Source organism: Lynx rufus, unplaced genomic scaffold (assembly GCF_022079265.1).
Source record: "Lynx rufus isolate CCGP_SWC_20201006 ecotype Redwood Valley unplaced genomic scaffold, mLynRuf1.p SCAF_3, whole genome shotgun sequence".
In the NCBI taxonomy this organism is placed as follows: domain Eukaryota; kingdom Metazoa; phylum Chordata; class Mammalia; order Carnivora; family Felidae; genus Lynx; species Lynx rufus.
Window position 1 is genome coordinate 133693726 of NW_025814845.1, and position 21969 is coordinate 133715694.

At 37.6% G+C, this 21969-nt stretch overlaps 1 protein-coding gene across 1 annotated transcript in view; it reads right to left on the reverse strand.

Moving 5' to 3' along the window:
* Positions 1-21969, reverse strand: part of CUNH4orf45 (chromosome unknown C4orf45 homolog) — a 46057-nt gene that overhangs the window by 20484 nt on the left and 3604 nt on the right. Inside the window, exon 3 of the mRNA XM_047092292.1 lies at positions 9492-9550. Within this exon, the coding sequence (XP_046948248.1) occupies positions 9492-9550 (59 nt within the window). The remainder of the gene's footprint in view (positions 1-9491; positions 9551-21969) is intronic.

Here is a 21969-nt window from a genome sequence, read left to right on the forward strand (position 1 = left end):
TGATAAATGATATACCACAGATACTAAATTCACCACTACAAAAAGCTGAAGTTTTTCCAAACTCAAATTCTTTGAAATGGTTTTATTCCCTACCAGAAAGATGGAAAAAAAATTTTTAATGATAATTTTTTTATTAAAAAATTTAAGTTTATTTATTTTGTTATTTTATTATTTTTTTTAATATGAAATTTATTGTCAAATTGGTTTCCATACAACACCCAGTGCTCCTTCCAACAGGTGCCCTCCTCAATGCCCATCACCCACCCTCCCCTCCCTCCCACTCCCCATCAACCCTCAGTTTATTCTCAGTTTTTAAGTTTATTTATTTTGAGAGAGAGAGAACACAAGCAGGGAAGGGGCAGAGAGAGAAGGAGAGACAGGATCCCAAGCAGGCTCTGTGTGACTAGCACAGAATCCAACGTGGGGCTGGAACCCATGAACCACGAAATCATGACATAAGCCAAAATGAAGAGTTGGATGCGTAATCTACTGGGCCACCCATACACCCCAATGATCATTTTCTTTTTAAAGCAGAAAGCAAATAATGTATCTCAAAACAGTCTAGTGCTCACTGACAAATTTTATGGAAGAAAATAAAATTATAATTAATCAATTTAGGGGCACCTGGGTGGCTCAGTCAGTTAAGCATAGGACTTCGGCTCAAGTCATGATCTCACAGTTTATGAGTTTGAGCCCCACGTGAGGCTCTGTGCTGACAGCTCAGAGCCTGGAGCCTGCTTTGGATTCTGTGTCTCCCCCTCTCTCTGTCCCTCCCCTGCTCGTGCTCTGTCTCTGTCTCTGTCTCTCTCTCTCAAAAATAAACATTAAAAAAAAAAACTTAAAGAATTAATTTTGAGGTGATAGTTTTCAAAAATGAATAGAAAGACTTAAGAAAGTGGCCGATTCTGTGGTCCTTTTGAGACTTTCTTAAAATGGGGAAGGGAACCTTTTGTGTGTCATATCCATGCTTGGTATTTTACATATATTGTAGTACTCTCCATTCTCAAGAGAACCCTATGAGATAGATTATCCCCTTTTTCCTTGAAACTGAGGTTTAGAGAGCATCTACATTTATGACAACATAAGATCCACATCTTCTCATGTGAGATAAGGGGATTAAGCACAACCCTGTCCATTTGCAGAGCCTTGATCTTCCAGTTACAGAAACCTAAAATTATGAGTGGGCTTATAAAAATGTAAAGGAAATAATGATAAGCAGAAATGATAGTAATGCACATTAAATGGGCTGAGTGATTATTATTCTGTTGCTTCATCTGGTGCTACAGATATTAGCTAAGTGATACTGTTGATCTCTTGTAAACCATTTATATGAATGTTGGTGATGTAAGAATGTTTAAGATTATCATGATCACGATATGCTTGCGGCTTTACCAAATTGAATAGGTAATAGTGAAATAAAAACATGCTGAACACTTATACCTCATTCTTGTTTTTCTGTACTCTTTTCAGTACGTAAACTCTCTCTGCCTGGGCCTAAAATTTTAGCTCATCTGTTTACTATTAGTTTGCAAGGCATGCTTGAATTTCATTGCCATAAACCATGTTGTTGGGCCCAGCAGCTGCTCTCTCAGTAACCCTGGTCTTCTGAACAGGCTCTAAGAGCTACAGTTCTGACATCTGAAATGCTGAGAAATTATAGATGATAGTCCAGGGAATTGATAGTGCCTCTTTCTTACACACTTCAGACACCCGTATCTTTCATAAATTATACGGAGAGTAATGCGTTGTGAAGAGCCACGTTCTGAAAGGAACACCTGGGCATCAAGTGATAGCCTAGTAAGCTTCCTCTTAGGAGTAACAACACCGTCTCTTATTTGGCTCACTTTTCTTTCAAAAACAGTAGGTTTTCCAAAATGGTTGCATTTTACCCTTTTGCTGTAAGTGCTCTGTCCTGTGATGAGGAATATTAATTCATTCCATAAGAAACATTTACATGCATCCTGCGTTCCTCCCTATGGCACGTCCTACAATTAAATTATCCATCGTGTTTTAGGCTGTTTCTGCCCTGCCTTCCTGATAGAATGTAAAAGACGGCAGGAAATAATGTCTGTTTTGTTCACACCCGAACCCCCAGACCCAGCACTGTGCCTGGGACACAGTTGGCAGGTGGACATTTATTGAATAGATAAATGGGCACCGGCTATTTGTGTGGTGCTATAGCAGTGACAGCTGCGGGTGTTCCTGTGCTGACCTAACAACACCTGCAGCTTCGATGAGAAACCCCCACATCCCTCTCTACCCAGCTGAAGAGGAGGCTGGAGGGGAGGAGGCTTGGTGGAAGGAAGTGCAAAGACAGCTTTTAGGTAATGGACCAAAGGGGCCGAAACAGAAGCAGGTGCTGATGATTTCAAAAGTTACAGAATATTGTTACTTAACACTCAACGGAAATCCCTCCAGTGGGCCAGGCACGGACAGCCTTAAAAATAGAAAGCTGTCAAGATTTATGGCTGTTTTGAGGAAAACAGCTCCAAGAAAAAAAGCACACGTTTATATACCAATATATTTTAAAATAGTGGCTGTCATTAAGTCTGTGCTAGTTTAACGACTGGTTTTGGCAGTGTTTCATTATGGAATAAAACCAGCAGTTTTCTACACATCCCCTCACTAATGCCAGATACAGGCACATGTTACACCTTTCCGAGTCAACAGAAGGCCCTGTTTATTCAGGTCAGTGAATATTTCTTTAATACTAGAAGTTCTAGTTTTAGACAGAAATTTTTTTCAACTTAAGGGCCCAAACTGCTAAAGTTCTAGTTGGCTATTCTACTTAACTGTTATTTTTATCAAAATAAAATGCTTGTACATTGTGCATAATGCAGTGTTAATTTTTTTCAATTTTAATGAAATAATTTAGGTATAGGTACATAATACCTATAAATAGTACTAAAAAGCTTGTAGTAAAAACAATACTCCCTTTCTCTCCCTGCTCCCTGCCCAATGTTCTCTTCTCCAAAAGCAACAACTTTTTAGCTCATTTAGTTCTTTTGGAAGTTAACCCAATATTTGCATACAATAAACGCTCTCTCTGAAGCCTCCATTTGTCGTGTTCCTATCTGATTTGATAGATCCCTGGGCCCTGTATAACCATATTCCTGGTATGTTCCTTTAACACCACCTTGAGAATTCTCTTTGCCTGTCAAAGGAAATTTGTTTCTTGCATTGAGTCTTTTATTTCTTGCGTTGTCTTCTTTTGTCTTTTCTTGATTTATACCCCCATTGTCTTGCTATAATATTTTCCAGTTGCTTCCTAGGACAAAATGCTTTGAGGTGTATTTATTTTTTGTACATACTTGTCTGAAAATATTTATTTATGTATTTATTTATTTTATGTTTCATTTATTTATTTTGAGAGAGAGAGTGCAAGAGCAGGGAAGGGGCAAAGAGAGAGAGGGAGACGGAGAATCCCAAGCAGGCTCCACCCTGTCATCACAGAGCCCAACAGGGGGCTGGAACCCAGAACCAGGAGATCATGACCTGAGCCAAAATCAGGAGTCAGAAGCTTAACTGACTGAGCCACCCAGGTGCCCCGAGAATGTCTTTTTTCTACCCTCCCTCTTGATTGTTTGGCTGGGTATAGAATTCTAGTTTGGAAGTCACTTTGTGACAGATGTGGAAGGCATTGTCCCATTGTCTTTTAGAGTTTGGTATTGCTGTCAAGAAGTCTGATAACTTATTGATTCCTGATCATTTGTATATATCCCATTTGTCCTCTCCAAAGCTTTAAAATGGTCTCTTCATCCCTATGATAACCAAGTTTGTCAGTGACATGACTTGTTATATTTTGTTTTGTTTTGGATTTTTTTTTTTTTTGCTTTGATGAAAACTTTCAATTTGGAAATTCATATTATTCCCTTCTGAGAAATTTTCTTGTATTATTGATTTCCTTCTGGTTTTTTTTCTGGTCTTTTTCTAGATCTCTTATTGGTAAGTTATTAGAATAATTTAATTTTAATTGATTTTTTATTTTCATATTTTTCCATTTTTCACTTCCATCTCTTGGACTTTCTGTTCTACTTTTGGGAGATTAACTTAGAGATATAGTATGGAATTTATATCCCATACTAAATCTCTATACTGTTTGTTTTTAGCTAACAATATGTATAATATGAATTCTAATAAATGCATTTGCCATATTATTTCAATGTCCTTCATTTATTTAACTAATAGAAACATTTATTAATAGAGTAGCCTGATTTGTTCAGTTTAGTTTGTTGTTCAGGTGACCCATTTGATTAGTTTTCTGTTTCACTCTCAAAAGTATCCTGTACTGGGTGATAAGTTACATGGTCACACTATTTACTGAGTACTTAGCATGTACCAAGTATTTTCTATTTTTTCAGATTTTATTTTTAAGTAATCTCTACACACAATGTGGAGCTGAAACTCACAACCCTGAGATCAAGAGTCTCATGCTCTACCAACTGAGCCAGCCGGGCGCCCCCACAAGTGTTATTTTAAGTGCTATGTATATAACAATACATCTATGTAACAACCCAATGGAGTAGATTCTGCTACCATCATTATGTAAATTAGGAAATTGAGGCATACATAATTTAAATAATTTTTCCAAGGTGTCTCAGCTAATAGGTGTTAAAGCTAAGACTTGAACTCAGGAAATCTGTCTGCAGAGCCCAGGCTTTAATCACTGTGATACTGCTTTCTAACTCTTCACAGTCTCCTATTTGGGAGATATTAGGTTGTTTCTGACTTTGTATTACTGCAAACACTGTTGGACTTCCTTTTAGCAAAACCTTTGTGATCTCCTTTATTATTTCCTTGGGAAGGATAAATTCCTAGCAAAACCAGCTTTCTTGATTTTCAGCTCAGCACTCTTTCAACGATGCCATGCTGTGTACGTCTTGAGGATGGTGCTGACTAGCAAATCCTGTCATTACGAGAGGCAGACAATAAGAAAGCAGATCGGGAGAAACGGCACTCTGGAAAGAGCCGTGTCTCTGTGACTCCCAAGTAAATGAAAAGATAGAGAAGGCTGTCGTTATTTCTGATCCTTTAAAACTTTTGCTGCTCTTCTTTTCCTGGCTAACATCATGTGTGCTTGTCTTTACCTTGGAATTTACAGCCTTCTTGACAACTGCCCTCCACCCCTATCTACTGTCCACAGGAACTTGAAGTGTTCATTAAGACACCATCCCTAAGATAAATCTACAAATTAGCAAATAAGTGGCTAATATCATGGGCTCTGGTTGGCAAAGAGGCAACTTTGTCATGATGTTAGGTCAGAGACAGGTCAGCAGCTCCTTCCTGGAATGATGGTTACCTGTGAATAGTTCTGTTGATATAATCACCTCAGCAAGTCTTTCATTTGCATGAGTAAAAAAATCCACCCAAGGAGGCAGCCAGAGATTTTCCTAAAATCTTCCTTCTAAATCCAGCTTAAATTTCGTCTCTCTCAGGAAGTTCTCATTGCTTGAATTCCTCCAGCTTCTCTGGCCTGATCTATACCAATTTGCACCATTAGGAGTATAAGAACTAGGATTTGTCTTTTATATCTGATTCAGCAAATATGAATGGAGTGCCCATACATGCCAAGCACTGTGTGAAACATAAGGAAAAGAAGAAGAAAACAAAATATTTCCATGCCCCACGATCTTCAGTAAAGGCATGCAGCTTCCACAGAACTCACGTAACTTCTTAAAATGAAAAGCCCTACTGGTTCACTGTTTACAGGGCATTCTCCTATGACCTCTTTTAATCTGACTGTAAGCTATTCTTTCATTTCCTATCTGTGTTTTTTATGCTTCTTGTTGAAATTAGAAATACCATATGTATATAATGGAAAACACCCAAGTGCAAATAGAAGAGACCGTATGAAAATGAGTTAACCATAGGGTCCTATATCTAGAGAAACTTAAGATATTTGAAACAAGAGAATGTTTTCTTTAATTCAGAAGGGAAAATAGAAGTAGCCCACACACAGTTACTGCAATTGTTCTCCATCAACGTATATTGTTTTAAAATCTTCTGTTTACATCTCTCTGTATGTGTGTGTGTGTGTGTGTGTGTGTGTGTGTGTGAGCTTTTGGAAAGGAAGGACCCTGCTTATTAATTCTTTAATTCTGACCACCTGGCACAGGGCAGGTTTTCATTTCATGTTTGTCAAAGTATATCTTTATTGGCCTTTAGGATGCAATAAATTGTATAACACACCGTTGATTTAATAACAGCTTTACGTGTGAGGGAAAAAAAAAGAGGCACCACATCTGTATACAACATTTGTAAACAGCTATTATAAAACACATCCTGATTTCAAGAAAGCCAAAGTTTAAAAAGTATGCCTCAGAATGGAGGAAATCCTTTAATTGTCCTTTACTGGACTTCTGGTCTCAAAAACAGAGTAAACTTGCCTCCATTATGTCAGCGAACAAAAATTCTTCTTCTTTTTTTTTCTTTTGGACAAAAATTCTTTAGTGCTGGTTGTGTTGACTCAAATCATCCTACCCTTCCTTCAGTGCGCTTTTTGAGACCACTGATAACTTCCAAACATTTGTCTGTTATTGTTTTCCTAGATTTCCATTTCCGTGTATTAAACACCTCTGTTTGAAATTCTCCAAGCCTTCTATTGTCTCAAGGGCCCTTCCTCCAGGGCTCCTTTCTCTTACTGTAGCTCTCATTCATCTTGTCCCCAATGTGGGCACCCCCCAAGGCTCAGTCCCCTTCTTTCTTCAGTCTTCACTAGCGGTTCTCAGCCCAGGCTGCACATTGCAATCACTCAGAGAGACCTTTTAAAATATCCACACCCAGATCCCAACCCAGATCAATGGGATCAGTCAATTTGGCTGAAATATTTAGCACTGTGACCCTTGGTCATGGAACTTAACCTCTGAAATTCAATTTCTTCACTTGTACAATTAAGATGATGTTAAAATCTGCTTCATCAGAATGCTGAATACATTCTTATTCCCCATGATGACTGCAAATACCGTGTCCTCTTCTTTTTTTTTTTTTCCATTTATTTAAAGCCTGCATTTCCTTGAAAACTCAAATCCTTCCTCCTCCCCCATAGCCTCCATAATCACAATTTATTTTGGTTTGTTTGCAAGTTATACTGAAAACTCAAGATGGGCCTATGAAATAGTCTCCTTGCTGATCTTCCTACAAGTTTCAATTCTTTCTCTACATAGCCGTCCAACATTCCAGAGTAATCTTAAAAATTAGATCATGTTGCTTCCTACTTTAAATCACCCAATGAATTCTCTTTGTTCTTAAGTTACAATCCAAATTCCCTAACCTAGCTACGAGGTTCTATGAAATCTGACACTCATCTTGCTTCCCTCCCACTGATCCCCATAGTCTAGCCCCCCTGGTTCTAATCTGATATACTCTTTCCCACCTTGGAGATTTGCTCATGCTGTTCACTCTGCCAGGAATGATCTTATGCTCATCTTTCCGAAGTCACCTTAATAATTACCTACTTGGTGAACACTTCTCTGACCCTCAGGCCCAGTAGTGTCCCTAGAAAAATCAAGTCTTTATATCCCATAAATATCCTTTGTAATGAAATATTTTATCATGAGCTGGATGGAATAGAGCAGGTTGTTAACTTTTTCTTAATAAACCTCTATATTGATTGATTTGTTGCCACAAACATGAATTATATTTGTAATGTTTAAAAGTTACTAAGAAGCATGAGAGGGGTGCCTGGGTGGCTCAGTTGGTTGAACATCTGACTTTTGATTTTGGCTCAGGTCATGTTCTCATGGTTTGTGGGATTGAGCCCCCCATAGGGCTCTGTGCTGACAGCATGGAGCCTACTTGGGATTCTCTCTTTCCCTCTCTCTCTGCCCCTCCCTGCTCTGTCTCTTTCTCTGTCAAATAAAAATAAACTTTAAAAACTTTTAAACTTTTCTAGTTATCATTTTGTAATGATAATTGTCTTCATTACACAGTCAGTATTTAACATATGCAGATTGGTTTTGTAATTTATACAAATATATATATATAAACTCCAATTTCCCAATTGAATCCACAATTCCTTGAGTATAGTCTTTTCTTATAAATGTTTGCATGTCATGACCTGGCATAATCCGTATCATATTCCCTAAAAATGAATATAGCCAACATTCTTTCATCCAAGGAAAGTAGTCAAAGCTTCAATATTTCTCAGATATTTTATTTCTTTTCTTTTGTTTTTTAAATTATTTTAGAGAAAGAGAGAGAGTGCACAAGCAAAGAAGAGGGGTAGAGAGAGAGAGAGAGAATCTTAAGCTAAATCCATGCTGAGCATGGAGCCCAGCGTGGGTTTCGATCCCATGACCTGAGCCAAAATCAAGAGTCTAATGCTCAACCAACTAAGCCACCCAGGTGTCCCTCTCAGATACTTTCTAACAAGTTTTCTATGTTTAAATAAATACAGCAGATTTTCATACTTCTATCACCAAAGTTTGTTGAAGTTTCTTTGATTTTCAGTGGACTCTAATGAGGTTTTTGGCTTAGAAATATTTGATAGAGCATTTGTAGATAGATGCCTGCAATGTTATCTGATCAAGTGAGGTGGATATTTTAATGAGAACGTGTGCTTTGCAAGAAATAAATTGTAACTATTTCTCTATGGATTTAAACATAGGCTTTGCTTTGTAAGTTACAGGAATTGCCCAATGAGATCTTTTGTTGTCTTGGATTGTGTTGTAGTGACTAGTAGGTTTTTGACACGGGGTTTGAGGGCTTTTCTCTTTTCAGTAATTTATGTTGTTGTGGTAGAGCAAAAAGAGACTGGAACTCATTAATTTTGCACATGATAATAGCTATATCCTTCAACAAGTAAAAATGAGTGAAACAGGCTCCAGAAACTCTCACCTCCAAAAATCTAAGGATAACAAAGACATGTTGAATCTGCAGTCTTATAAAAGCAATGCTGATTGATCCCTTCCCTCTTAGGAAGCTGAATTATATGTGACAAACCTACGTTTTGCTCTTTTCCTGTAATTTAACATACCTTGAGGTGGACATGTTTAATTTAGGTTGCCTTATGATAGCATGAATTCAAGTGGATGTGTGACTTCAGTAGAATTACATTTATTAACCAAGGTTACCCATGATGATGGTTTCTAGGCCAACAGCATGAAATGAGGGGTTTTTTTTTTAAACCAAAAAAGATTATATTGTTGCTATTTCACAGAAAGCGTTATTTATATAGTTAAATCTACCTTATCCACTTGCTACTCTTAATAGCTGCAGGCTGGTTCTCTTTTTCTCCACTATATTCTAACAGTTGCTTACTCTGTGCCTGTTCTGCCCCTCTTTCCTGCCCTTAATTAAACTTAATAGACCATGAAAATTGTGTTTTTATTAGGAATAAAAATTCATAGCTTTACAAAGAAATGTACCTGAAATAAAAAGAAATAAAGCGTTAATATACTTAAAGAAAAATTAACCCTGTTACTAGTTTAGGAAGGAAACACATCAATTAATTGGCTAATTAATTAATTTAAAATGTAGGAGCATGTGCTTACCATGGATTTTGGTATCTGTGTCCTATTTTATCAATAGTGGCTTGACTTTGTTCTCCATACTGCAAAAGAAAGAAAACTAATGTAACCTAATTCCAGGGCAAATTGATACCAACATGTCTAACAGTTTATACTCCTAGTCAAAAAGGGAGTCAGTCTGGGAAGTTAAATATCAATGGTAAATACAATTAAAAGAACATAGCCTTTGATTCTTGAGTAGAGTAAAAAAATACAAGAAGTAAAATAAATATGATCCTGTGTGCTTACTTTCCCCGTCTGTAAAACGACAGATATTAGCAGCAGGAAGAGTATAGTCCATAGTCTCTAAGCTCCTTTCTGTTTTTATGATTCTCTCTCTAAATACGCAGGTATTTTAAACCACTTTTCAGACTCAAACAGTCTAGCTCTTTTCACTTCACCTTATCTTCACAGAATTAGCAAGTGTGTTGGCAATAATGTAGGAAGAGCTGGGTTATATACAGCCTGTGGTAAAGTGCAGATCTGAAAACTCCTTTCAGAAGGCGTAAGTTAGAATGTTGATAAAATATTTGTATCTTAGAACCAGTTCCCACATAAAAAAATAATCCAATAATCCCCACACTCTCTCATGAACATTGAAATGATCTGTTATCACTGAATAAATGACCTCTCTATATGGGCTACTTTACCCCAGTAACTAACCAATGGATGGCACATCTTTTTTTTTTTTTTTTAATTTTTTTTTCAACGTTTTTTATTTATTTTTGGGACAGAGAGAGACAGAGCATGAACGGGGGAGGGCCAGAGAGAGAGGGAGACACAGAATCAGAATCGGAAACAGGCTCCAGGCTCCGAGCCATCAGCCCAGAGCCTGACGCGGGGCTCGAACTCACGGACCGCGAGATTGTGACCTGGCTGAAGTCGGACGCTTAACCAACTGCACCACCCAGGCGCCCGTGGATGGCACATCGTATGAATAAGCATGGGGAACAGAGGTGACAAATTTTTATTGAAAAGAGTTTTGATTTATAATCATTGCTGAGTTTTCCATACTAGGGTTGGGAAACCATGATATGGATTATAAAAAGTATTTCACTTAAGTTTTGGAATGCATTTTTCACTTACGTTGATATGGGAGGCTACATTCATAACATCTCAAAAAGTAGCAAAATTATAATTCCAACATCAGAGGAATTACTTAGTCCTTTTTCTTTTCTTCCCCTTTTCTTTTTTTTTCCTTCAAGCTTACTTTAGGACATTCCTGATCAAGTCCTTCAGAGTTATTTGTGTTGACAAAGCAGATCTATTTATTTAAGTCATCTTCTCAGGGATGAAGATGAAATGAAATAGCTCTTTAATATTCATGTATAATATATATAAACAAAGGAAGGGACAAGAAAAACAAGGTTTAAAGATTTTTAAAAATATTTGTTTATTTTTGAGAGAGAAAGACAGAATACAAGGTGGGGAGGGGCAGAGAGAGAGGGAAACACAGAATCTGAAGCAGGCTCCAGGCTCTGAGCTGTCAGCACAGAGCCAGACACGGGGCTCGAACTCATGAACCTGAGCCAAAGTCGGGACTTAACCAACTGAGCCAGCCAGGTGCCCCAAGAAAAACAAGATTTAAATGCAAGGTCATCCCATTACTCCATAGAAAATATGAAAAGTGGCAATCTGTATACAGTGGTAAGATCATGGTATAACTTTGTTTCTCAGTTGATTCCTGACATGTGATACCCTAAAAATTGACCTTATCAATTAACTTATAAATAACTTTATTATCAGCATTTTGACAAAACTTCCAGGAATTGGACAATCTTCTTTGATCTTTGTTCTCATTTTTAGTAATCAAAAATTGTATCATTTTAATCTAGACAGACTTTTATTAGAAACAGGCAATAGGGGCACCTGGCTGGCTCAGTTGGTAGAGCATGTGACTCTTGATCTTAGGGTTTTAAGTTTGAGCCCCACATTGGGTGTGGAGCTTACTCAAAATTAAAAGAAAGGAAGGAAGGGAGGGAGGGAGAAAGAAAGGAAGAAAGAGAGAAGCAACAGATTTTTTTGCCACCCTTTTGTCTTATAACTATTAGTGTACATATAATGTCATAAAATATTCACCTAAAATAAACTGATGCTTCTCATCTTAATTTATTGATGAAATCCATCACAATTTATTTGGACAGTGGTATTAAATCTAGTGAAATGCAGAATCAAAAAGATGGGGTTTTTTTTGGTTTTACAGGTGAATTCATGAAAGACTGATCCAAAAACTAATTCAGCATCTCCATAGAAACAGGTAACAACTGATTAGTACAGTCTCTCTCTCTCTCTCTCTTTTTTTTTTTTTTTTACTTCTGTTGAACACATCTCTTGAGATTTTTTTTTTCTATAATTTATTTTTTATAATTTATATCCAAGTTAGTTAGCACATGGTGCAACAGTGATTTCAGGAGTAGATTCCTTAATGCCCCTTACCCATTTAGCCCATCCCCCCTCTCACAACCCCTCCAGTAACCCTCTGTTTGTTCTCCATATTTAAGAGTCTCTTATGTTTTGTCCCCCTCCCTGTTTTTATATTCTTTTGTTTCCCTTCCCTTATGTTCATCTGTTTTGTCTCTTAAAGTCTCATATGAGTGAAGTTATATATTTGTCTTTCTCTGACTGACTAATTTCACTTAGCATAATACCCTCCAGTTCCATCCATGTAGTTGCAAATGGCAAGATTTCATTCTTTTGATTGCCAAGTAATACTCCATTGTGTGTGTGTGTGTGTTTGTACACCATATATATATATATATATATATACACACCACATCTTCTTTATCCATTCATCCATTGATGGATATTTGGGCTTTTTCCATACTTTAGCTATTATTATTTTTTTCTAATTTTACTTTTTATTTTTTAAAATTTACATCCAAATTAGTTAGCATGTAGTACAACAATGATATCAGGAGTAGATTCCTTAGCGCCCCTTACCCATTTAGCCCATCCCCCCTCCCACAACCCCTCCAGTAACCCTCTGTTTGTTCTCCATATTTATGAGTCTCTTCTGTTTTGTCCCTCTCCCTGTTTTTATATTATTTTTGTTTCCCTTCCCTTATGTTCATCTGTTTTGTCTCTTAAAGTCCTCATATGAGTGAAGTCATATGATTTTTGTCTTTCTCTGACTAATTTTGCTTAGCATAATACCCTCTAGTTCCATCCACGTAGTTGCAAATGGCAAGATTTCATTCTTTTTGATTGCTGAGTAATACTCCATTGTATATATATACCACATCTTCTTTATCCATTCATCCATCGATGGACATTTGGGCTCTTTCCATACTTTGGCTATTGTTGATAGTGCTGCTATAAACATGGGGGTGCATGTGTCCCTTTGAAACAGCACACCTGTATCTCATGGATAAATGCCTAGTAGTGCAATTGCTGGGTCGTAGGGTAGTTCTATTTTTGTTCTTTGAGGAACCTCCATACTGTTTTCCAGAGTGGCTGCACCAGCTTGCATTCCCACCAACAATGCAAGAGAGATCGTTTCTCTGCATCCTCGCCAACATCTGTTGTTGCCTGAGTTGTTAATGTTAGCCATTCTGACAGGTGCAAGGTGGTATCTCATTGTGGTTTTGATTTATATTTCCCTGATGATGAGTGATGTTGAGCATTTTTTCATGTGTCTGTTAGCCATCTGGATGTCTTCTTTGGAGAAGTGTCTATTCATGTCTTTTGCTCATTTCTTCACTGGCTTATTTGTTTTTTTGGGTCTCGAGTTTAGTAAATCCCCTATAGATTTTGGTTACGAACCCTTTATCTGATATGTCATTTTGCAAATATCTTCTCCCATTCTGTCAGTTGCCTTTTAGTTTTGCTGATTGTTTCCTTTGCTGTGCAGAAGATTTTTATTTTGGTGAGGTCCCTATCGTTCATTTTTGCTTTTGTTTCCCTTGCCTCCAGAGACGTGTTGAGTAAAAAGTTGCTGTGGCTGAGGTCAAAGAGGTTTTTGCCTGCTTTCTCCTCAAGGATTTTGATGGCTTCCTGTCTTACATTGAGGTCTTTCATCCATTTTGAGTTTATTTTTGTGTATGGTGTAAGAAAGTGGTCCAGGTTCATTTTTCTGCATGTCACTGTCCAGTTTTCCCAGCACCATTTGCTGAAGTCTTTTTTTTTTAATGTTTATTTAAAAATGAAAATGAGTGGGGGAGGTGTAGAGAGAGAGGGAGAGAGAATCTCAAGCAGGCTCCACACTGTCAGCTGAAAGACTGTCTCGGGGCTCGATCTCACAAACTGTGAGATCATGACCTGAGCTGAAATCAAGAGTCAGACACTTAACCAACCGAGCCACCCAGGCACCCCAGTATAGTCTCTATCTTAAGGAAATTAGTTAATTTGAATGTTTTTATCCAGCAAAAATAATCATAACTCAAAAGTCGGTATTACATATCAAGCAATCTTTAAATAAGCTGTATTAAATAAGACATTAATAAAAGGGAAATACCTGCTAACTATATTCAGGTACTGTGAATTAGATACAATTTCTGAAATGAATTAAAAACTTAAATTTGAGTTAGTTAATTGCAGACATTTGGGGCCCATTCTAGTTAGCAATTGGAATCACTGCTTAATACGTTCACTTTTAATCTCAAACCACCTCTAGTCTAGTCCTGACATACTTAAGAAATCTTTTTGGGACTGATCACTGAGGAATCCTCTTGGTTTTTTTGCTATACTTGAGTCAACATGCTTTTCTTAATATATCCAATTTTATTTATTTATTTATTTATTTATTTATTTATTTATTTATTCATTCATTCATTCATTCATTCATTTGTTTACTTACTTATTTATTACTATAAAGAACTATTTTCCATCTCTGTAACTATGAGGTCTTTCTTACCAGTATAATGAATACAATGGCAATGCATTTCAAGAATGCATAGACACTAGGGTTTCTCTTCTCTATCTTCCTCCTTGGTAACATAGAGCTCTTAGTACCAAACATTTGAGTGGAAAATTCCCTAAGGCTACCCTTTCTTATGCTAATGTATTTTTTCTTCACTTGCCTCAATTTGCAAAATATTACTGTTAACCCCTTAGGTGTCTTTCTTCCAACAGCCAGTGAGAAGCATTCTTATTGTTATAGCTGGATCACTAAATTGCATAATGTTGCCTATTCTAGACAGAAACTATTGAAGGGAGAAAGGGGGCATAAAGGCCTTTGTATGAATGGAGCATTTGAAGTATTCATTTTATATTCAGAGCATGAGTAGAAACAAAACAATTCTTTCTGGAAAATGTCAGTGTTTAAGGCATGGATTCTGTGATGCATTTTTTTTATTAAAATGCAAAAAATGAACAATACAGAGACCTGTAATTCATTTTATGCTACATTATACATGGGCTTGAGTTCCAACATAAATTATATCCTAGTATCTCTTTTTTTTAACTGCAATGTTTTTAAATAATTTGAATTAAAACATCAACTTCCAGCAAATAGATTAAGCACTGGGTTTTGTGAGTTTATTGACTATGGCCCCAGCATCTCTGTTTTCTGTGGAGTACCCAAATAATGAGCAAGATATTCCATCATGGTTTTAATGTGCTTGTAATAATATAATTCAAAAATCCGTGTAGGCAAGAAAATATAGTATATATAAACATTAGTGATACTGAATCCCCTTTATTGAAACATTGTCCTAGATATTATGAGAAGAGCTGTACACACATTTTGAATCCATTTAACAATACTCTAAGGTATTACGATTATTATCATCATCATCATCATCATCATCATCATCATCATCAATCCCTGTGTTAGGCAGAATTCTAAGATGACCCCCCACTATTCTCATCCCTTGGTGTATACACCTTCTCTCAGATATTCCACCAAGTACTAATATAACTACTGTTGTGAAGGGATTTCACAGCTGTAATTAAGACCCTAAATCAGTTGACTTGAAGAAAGGGAGATTATCCTCAGTGGGCCTCACTTAATCAGGTCAGCCCTTAAAAGGGTCTGGGCTCTTCCTGGAAAAGGGGATTTGAAACATGAGAGGGATTTGATATGAGGGAGATTCTCTGTGGTGGTTTTAAAGATAGAGGGATGATAAGGAATGTGGGCAGCTTCTAGATGCTGAGAACAGCCCGTGGCTAATAGCCAGCAAAGAAGTGGGACCTCAATCCTACAACCACAAGGAACTGAAATCTGCCACAACCACATGAACTTGGAAGAGACCCCCAACCTCAGATGAGATCACAGCCATGGCAGATACCTTGATTTCAGCCTCCTGAGACCCAAGCAGAGAACCCAGCCATGCCTTCTGGGACTTCTGACCTACAGAACTATGAACAAATAAGTGAATGCTGTTTTAAGCTGCTAAATCTATGCCCAATAGAGAGCTAATACAAGTCAGAGAAAGGTAAAGATCATATGATTTCACTCATAGGTGGAATTGAAGAAACTCAACAGATGAACATAAGGGAAGGGAAGGAAAAATAAGATAAAAACAGAGAGGGAGGCAAACCATAAGAGACTCTTAAATCTAGAGATGAACTGAGGGTTGCTGGGAGGTGTTGGGTGGGGGGGGGGATGGGCTAAATGGGTGATGGGCATTGAGGACACTTGTTGGGACGAGCACTCAGTGTTATGTGTAAGTGATGAATTACTAAATTCTACTCCTGAGACTATTAAAAAACAAAATTTTTAAAAAAGAAAGAAAACTAATACAATTCCCATTTTATAGATGGATAAACCGAGACATAAAAAATCGGCAGCATAGCATGCAAAGAGAGAAAAAGTGGAAGATGAAAAGTTCTTCAACTGGCTACTTTTGCTTGTAAGTTACATTCCATTTTTCATTAAGGCCACAAACATAGATTTGTCCTGAAAAGCATCATGAATGCTAGTTGCCCCATTTATTCTCAGAAAACAAATATCTGTTTTTTCCCCCCATACTTCTCCAGGGCTATAAACATTCTCCTTATTCATTCTATATTCAAGGTACTCAAAGATTTTCTTTTAAAACAAAACTAGAACTTGTTCTGTTGGAAATTGTTAGGATTTGTGATGAGTAGCCATTCTGCTATCAGTCCTTTATCCAGAGTGGGTTGATGATTCCTACCAGGGTCTGAAATCTGAGCGGATTCAACTATTTGCACTACAGAAAAGCTACATGAGAGTTTCCCAAGTCTCTCTTTGTGCTTAGTGCACGGTTTCTGATATATAATCAAGTGCCTGTTTTGCAACAGTTCTCACCCTTGGAGTTTTCTAATGTGTTGGCACTGTTGTTAATTCAAAGGCTAAAAAGTGTGCTTCTCCCAAGTTAATTGTCCAATTAGCTTTACAACACAGAATTGCACCAGGCTTGGCAGCTCAGGCCGTATGAACAGTAACAGTATAACTCAGTTTCGGTACAAAAAAAAAAAAAAAAAAAAAAAAAAGATGGCAAATAGTTTTCAAATGACTATTGAATAAGCCAGGAGTAGAATAATTCTCAATCTAATGCACACTTAAAACTTCATTTCTTCCCTTCTGCAACTTAGTCTCTCGACAAAGACACTGCAGAAGTGAAGCCATCTCAGCACCCATCCCCCATCACTTCCAGACAATCATCTTCACCATCCTAAGCAGTAGAAGTGGTGTTGCTGTTGTCAGTACAAAGTTCAGTAAAACCCATCTCAGACCTCAAGTTGCTTAAAGCCATTTGGAATTGTGGCCGGATTGTGCAGTCCTGTTGCTGACAAGAGCCACACTATAACTTCAACAACACAGAGAAAACTTTCCTGTGAGTTCTCCCACAACTAAGGGGGCTCACGTGAATTCCTAACAGCACTTACTTTCGGTGCCATTTTGTTGGTGCCCAAAGACAGAGATGGGACCACATAAGAGGGATCCCCTATAGTTAATGAATCGTTGTCAGTTTGCTCAGCTAAGATTTCTTGATATCTTAGGTTCAGTCTTGGAAAAAGAAGAGATTACTCCAGATTGCTAGTCTTGTTTGCTATGCATTCTATGCATTTTTGTCAATACCACCAAGGTACTCTGGGAATGTTGTACCTGAATGGTAGGGGGAACTATAATCCTAAATTGATAATAGTTAGATTAGACTAGAATTTCTCCCAAAGATCTTCAAAAGCCAGGATAAGTGCCAGATTTAGAAAACAGATGTCCTGGTATTTTAGCCACTTGTGCTGGGGGGATTAGATGGTGCCCAAGTCTCAATTCGTTGACGATATAGTTAAAGGAGGCGGGCCTTCGAGTTAAACCACAGGTTTACTAGAACCCATTCTCATTTATACAGTCTTTTCTTAGCTTTGTATTTCTTTATCATCATCAAATGATATTTGTTGAAAACCAATGGCCTTTGCTTAATTGCTAACTTTAGGTAGTGTGATTTAAAAAAAAAATATGTTTACCAGTAGACACATACTAGAGATGTTATGTCAGGCCCTACAAAGTTAGTAACCACCATGGGATATTTTAAGCCTTCTTTAATTAAGGAATAAGATCATCCCCTAGGCACTAAATTACAAAGTTCTTTTTCTTTCTTTTTTCACATTTCCACATCTTAACAAAAGATGTGAAAATTAAGATGTATTTATTTCCCGGTTCACCAGTGGTATCTATAAAGTCACCTCAACAGGAGAGAGAAAGCTCTGTGCCTGGTTGGGGCACCAGGTCAGCAGGGTTGGGGTGTCCAGTAAGATATAGAGTGGCAGTGTCCCTAGCTACCAACACAGATGCTTTCCATCCCATAAATGTTATTCCTCATGGAACTGCTTTGAACACAATACAGAATGCAAAGCAGTGATACATGCCTCCCTTATTGTTTTCATGGTCTGTTAGAGAAAGGGAACATTCAACATAAAATTTATTTTCCAGAAGTTCAGCTACAAGTAAGATTTTATAAGGTAACTAGTTCCTTCAGTTTATCTGAGGCATCCTACAAAGCCAAGTTTTGTAAAATGGGGAAAATATAACATCTATGTATAAGGAGGTTAATGGTGTTAATATATTATTTTCAAGAAAAGGGAGGGTTATTTGGCCTCCCTCGTCAATGTTCCTCCTCCCTCACAGATGGTCAGCATGTGGTGCTCCCTCACAGAAGGCTTTCTGTGGTATCAGAAAATGCATGACTTTATACAGCACCTAAGGATGAAAGGTGTTAATGTAATTATTTTTATATTAAACCACAAACTGTTAGGATGCAAATAACTCTAGGAAGTATAAAGTGAGAGCTAAACACACACGCCCATCTGGAGCAGCAATCCAAAGAGGTGCCTAATTTTAGAAAAGCTATTTCCTGTTTTCCCTTTATAACTTGGTTAATAAAGGGAGCTTTATTATCTTTTTAAAAATCTTCTGTATTGATAATAACATCTGGAGATTAGGAGTGTGAGATCCTAGGAATTCTAATGAGACTGTTTCGGATTTATCTAAATAAACCCAGAGGTAAATGAGAAATTTGATGTGAAAAACCCTCAGACATCCTGAAAGATGTGATTGGTGGTCTACATAGTGATCACCTCCGTACCAGCAATACTTTTTCCCAGGTGATTTTGAATATTTTCTAGGATACTGTTGCATGAAGGTGGACACTTTGGAAGAATGCACGGGGTTGGGCTAGCACAAGAAAGGAAGGGGAGGTTCACTAGGACCTCATTCTCTTCTCTTTTTTTTCCCACAATGCTGAAGATTGTATTTGATGATATGTTTTGAAGGACTACAAAGTCCCTATTAAATAGAAATTCAAAATTAAAAAAAAAAACTCAAAAATATCAAGCTATTTCTCATTATATCAAATAGGTGGGTGATATCTACTCATAATTCATTTTAATATTGTAAATGAAGTCTGTGGGGTGCATATGGAGCAGAATGGAAAGCTGGGAGAAAATTGAGAGAACCATGAAGAAAGAATTCACACTCTATAAGAGAAGGCAGTTGGGATTGCCGCCAGCCAGACCCTGTCTTACAGAACAGCGACAACACAGATGTGCCCTTCACATGCTGGCTTCAAGTCGAAGGTTCTGACTCCATTTTCTGTCATTTCACCTCAGGTGAAATACAGTACTCCTGCTAAGTAAGTCCTTGAATTCACAGCCTGGGTTGAAATCCCAGCTCTACCAATTCCTAGCTGTGTAGCCACGGACAAGGAAACTCACCTGTCAGTACCTCAGTTTTCAACTGTAAAATGCAAGTAATTACAGAAGCCTCCTCACACAGCAAATACTCCAGCTTTTCCCACGTTTACTTTCTCTAAATAAATTCACAAAGAGAAAATGTCTAATGAAGCCACCAATCTTGGATTGGTCTATTCGCAGCCAGCAAGAAACACAATGTCTCATCAAAAGTCTGTTCAAATATCCCTAAAACTGTCACAGAGAAGACTTCTATTTCATAACACTGGAATTTGTGGCAGTTAAAAATGAGGCAGAAGTCTCAAAGTCTTGAAGATTATACTTTTTATTATATTATACTGTATCACATATAAATATATTGATGGGTTATTCTAGTTCTCTTTATTACTTCCTATAGACTTTCAAGTTGTTATGCCCCATGATATATTGGTTGTGATATATGTTATGATTAATTGGTTTAATATTGTCTTTGGGATCACACTCTTGAAGAGTTAGTTGTCAAGTCCAGTATAACATTATTTCTGTGAGAAAACCAAATGACTTAAATCCTTTGGTTATGAGGTCAGGGTGGGAGCAGAAAATGGCCATCAGAAAGCCAGCTGATACTATTGAGGTTTGGGTTAAAGAAAGACCAGGAGAGAGGAGACATGCCCAGCTAAGAAGGAGTTAGAAATGCCCTTCAGTTTAGCACGGGGTTTGAAACCAAAAGAATTGTTTCAATCAATGATCTTCATATATTCTTGCAGAAATGACACATACATTTTGGCAGAGGCTAAATCCATTTTTTTTTAAAAGAAGAAGAATGTACTGCTCTTCCATCTAAGATAATAGCGAAAGCAATGATCTTTGCTGGTTTATATACACATGCATTATGATGACATTGCATCGCATATAAAAGTGAGGAGGAAATACCTAAACATAAAAAAGATCCAGAAGAGAAACCCAATATTGTGATTTTTACTGACCTCTGTGATGTGGAGAAATTTTTCAGGTGTCACTCAGCCTGGAAGTTATTATCTTTCTACCCAAATCCAGATGATCTATAGAACCCTCCTAGTGCCCCAAATAGGAGAGACCATTGCCAGGTAGGAAGCAGCTGCCTCAGGCATTTTGCCAAGAGTCTAGTGGAGGTGCCTGAGTTTCCTTAGCTGCCAGTCTTCTCTAAACCTGGAGCAGTGGATTAGGAAGAGCAGCTGTTCAGGCTATAAACACCCACTAGGTGAAGGTTTGTGTTTCAAACCAAAATTCTGATCAATTGCAGTGAGAGACACTGAGGAGTCTCTGAAGATGGACTGAAATGAAGTGCCATCTTGATTGGGGTTATTATGGACAAGGATGGTGGAGCTATGTAGAAGGGGTCCACTGAAGACAAGGAACCAGAGAAAGAACAGGAGGTGCCTTGAGATGTTGCCCTAAATTCCATCAAACTAAGGAATTAACCAACCACCTGGTGAGGAGGAAGGTGAGTTAGTGGCAGGGACTCTCATATACTGTTTGTAATTAGGAGCTCATTTTTATGAATGGAGTGTATGTGTTTGTATCAGCTGACATGTCAATTCACACCAAGTCATATTGACCAGAGGTAGCTGCCTGAAGCATTGGGTTGATGAGGAATCTAAGTCTGAGGCTAGACTCAAAAACGAATATAGCCATCTGCCTTGAATGTCGAGAGGCAGCCATGCCTGGGTGTGGAGGGGAGCATTAGCAGCCTTGATGACAAAGTCTAGGCCTTAACTGCTGGGTAAATTACATAAATTATGGTTATTTGCTAATTATTATTATAAGTTATGGTTATTTGCTAATATGTACAGTTGACCCTTGGACAACATGGGTTTGAACAGCACAAGTCCACCTATATGTGGAATTTTTTTGGATAAATACATTACAGTTCTATAAACGTATTTTCCCTTCCTTATGATTTTCTTAATAACACTTTCTTTTTTTAGTTTTAGAATATAGTATATAATAAATATTCCAAATGTCATCATCATCATCAATTATTTTATATTATCCTTAAGGCTTCAGGTCAACAGGAGGCTGTTAGTAGTTAAGTTTTGGGGAATCAAAAAGTGTACACAGATTTTCAACAGTATGGGAGGTGGTCAGAACTCCTAACCCCTTCATTGTTCAAGGGCCAACTGTAGTCATCCTCAGTGAATCTTGTTTTCATTATGAAGTTCTGTGTCCAAGGAATCCTCTAATATATGTTCAAGATTGTTATAAGACGGGTAAACCTTTGAAAACAATTCCCGCCAACAAGCCAGAGCCAAGAAAGTGCACCAATGATAAGCAGCAGCTCTTACAGCTTATGCCAAAGAAGACCAGCTTCTGAGTGTGTCACAAGTTGGAGAAAATCAATGTATGGTTCAGC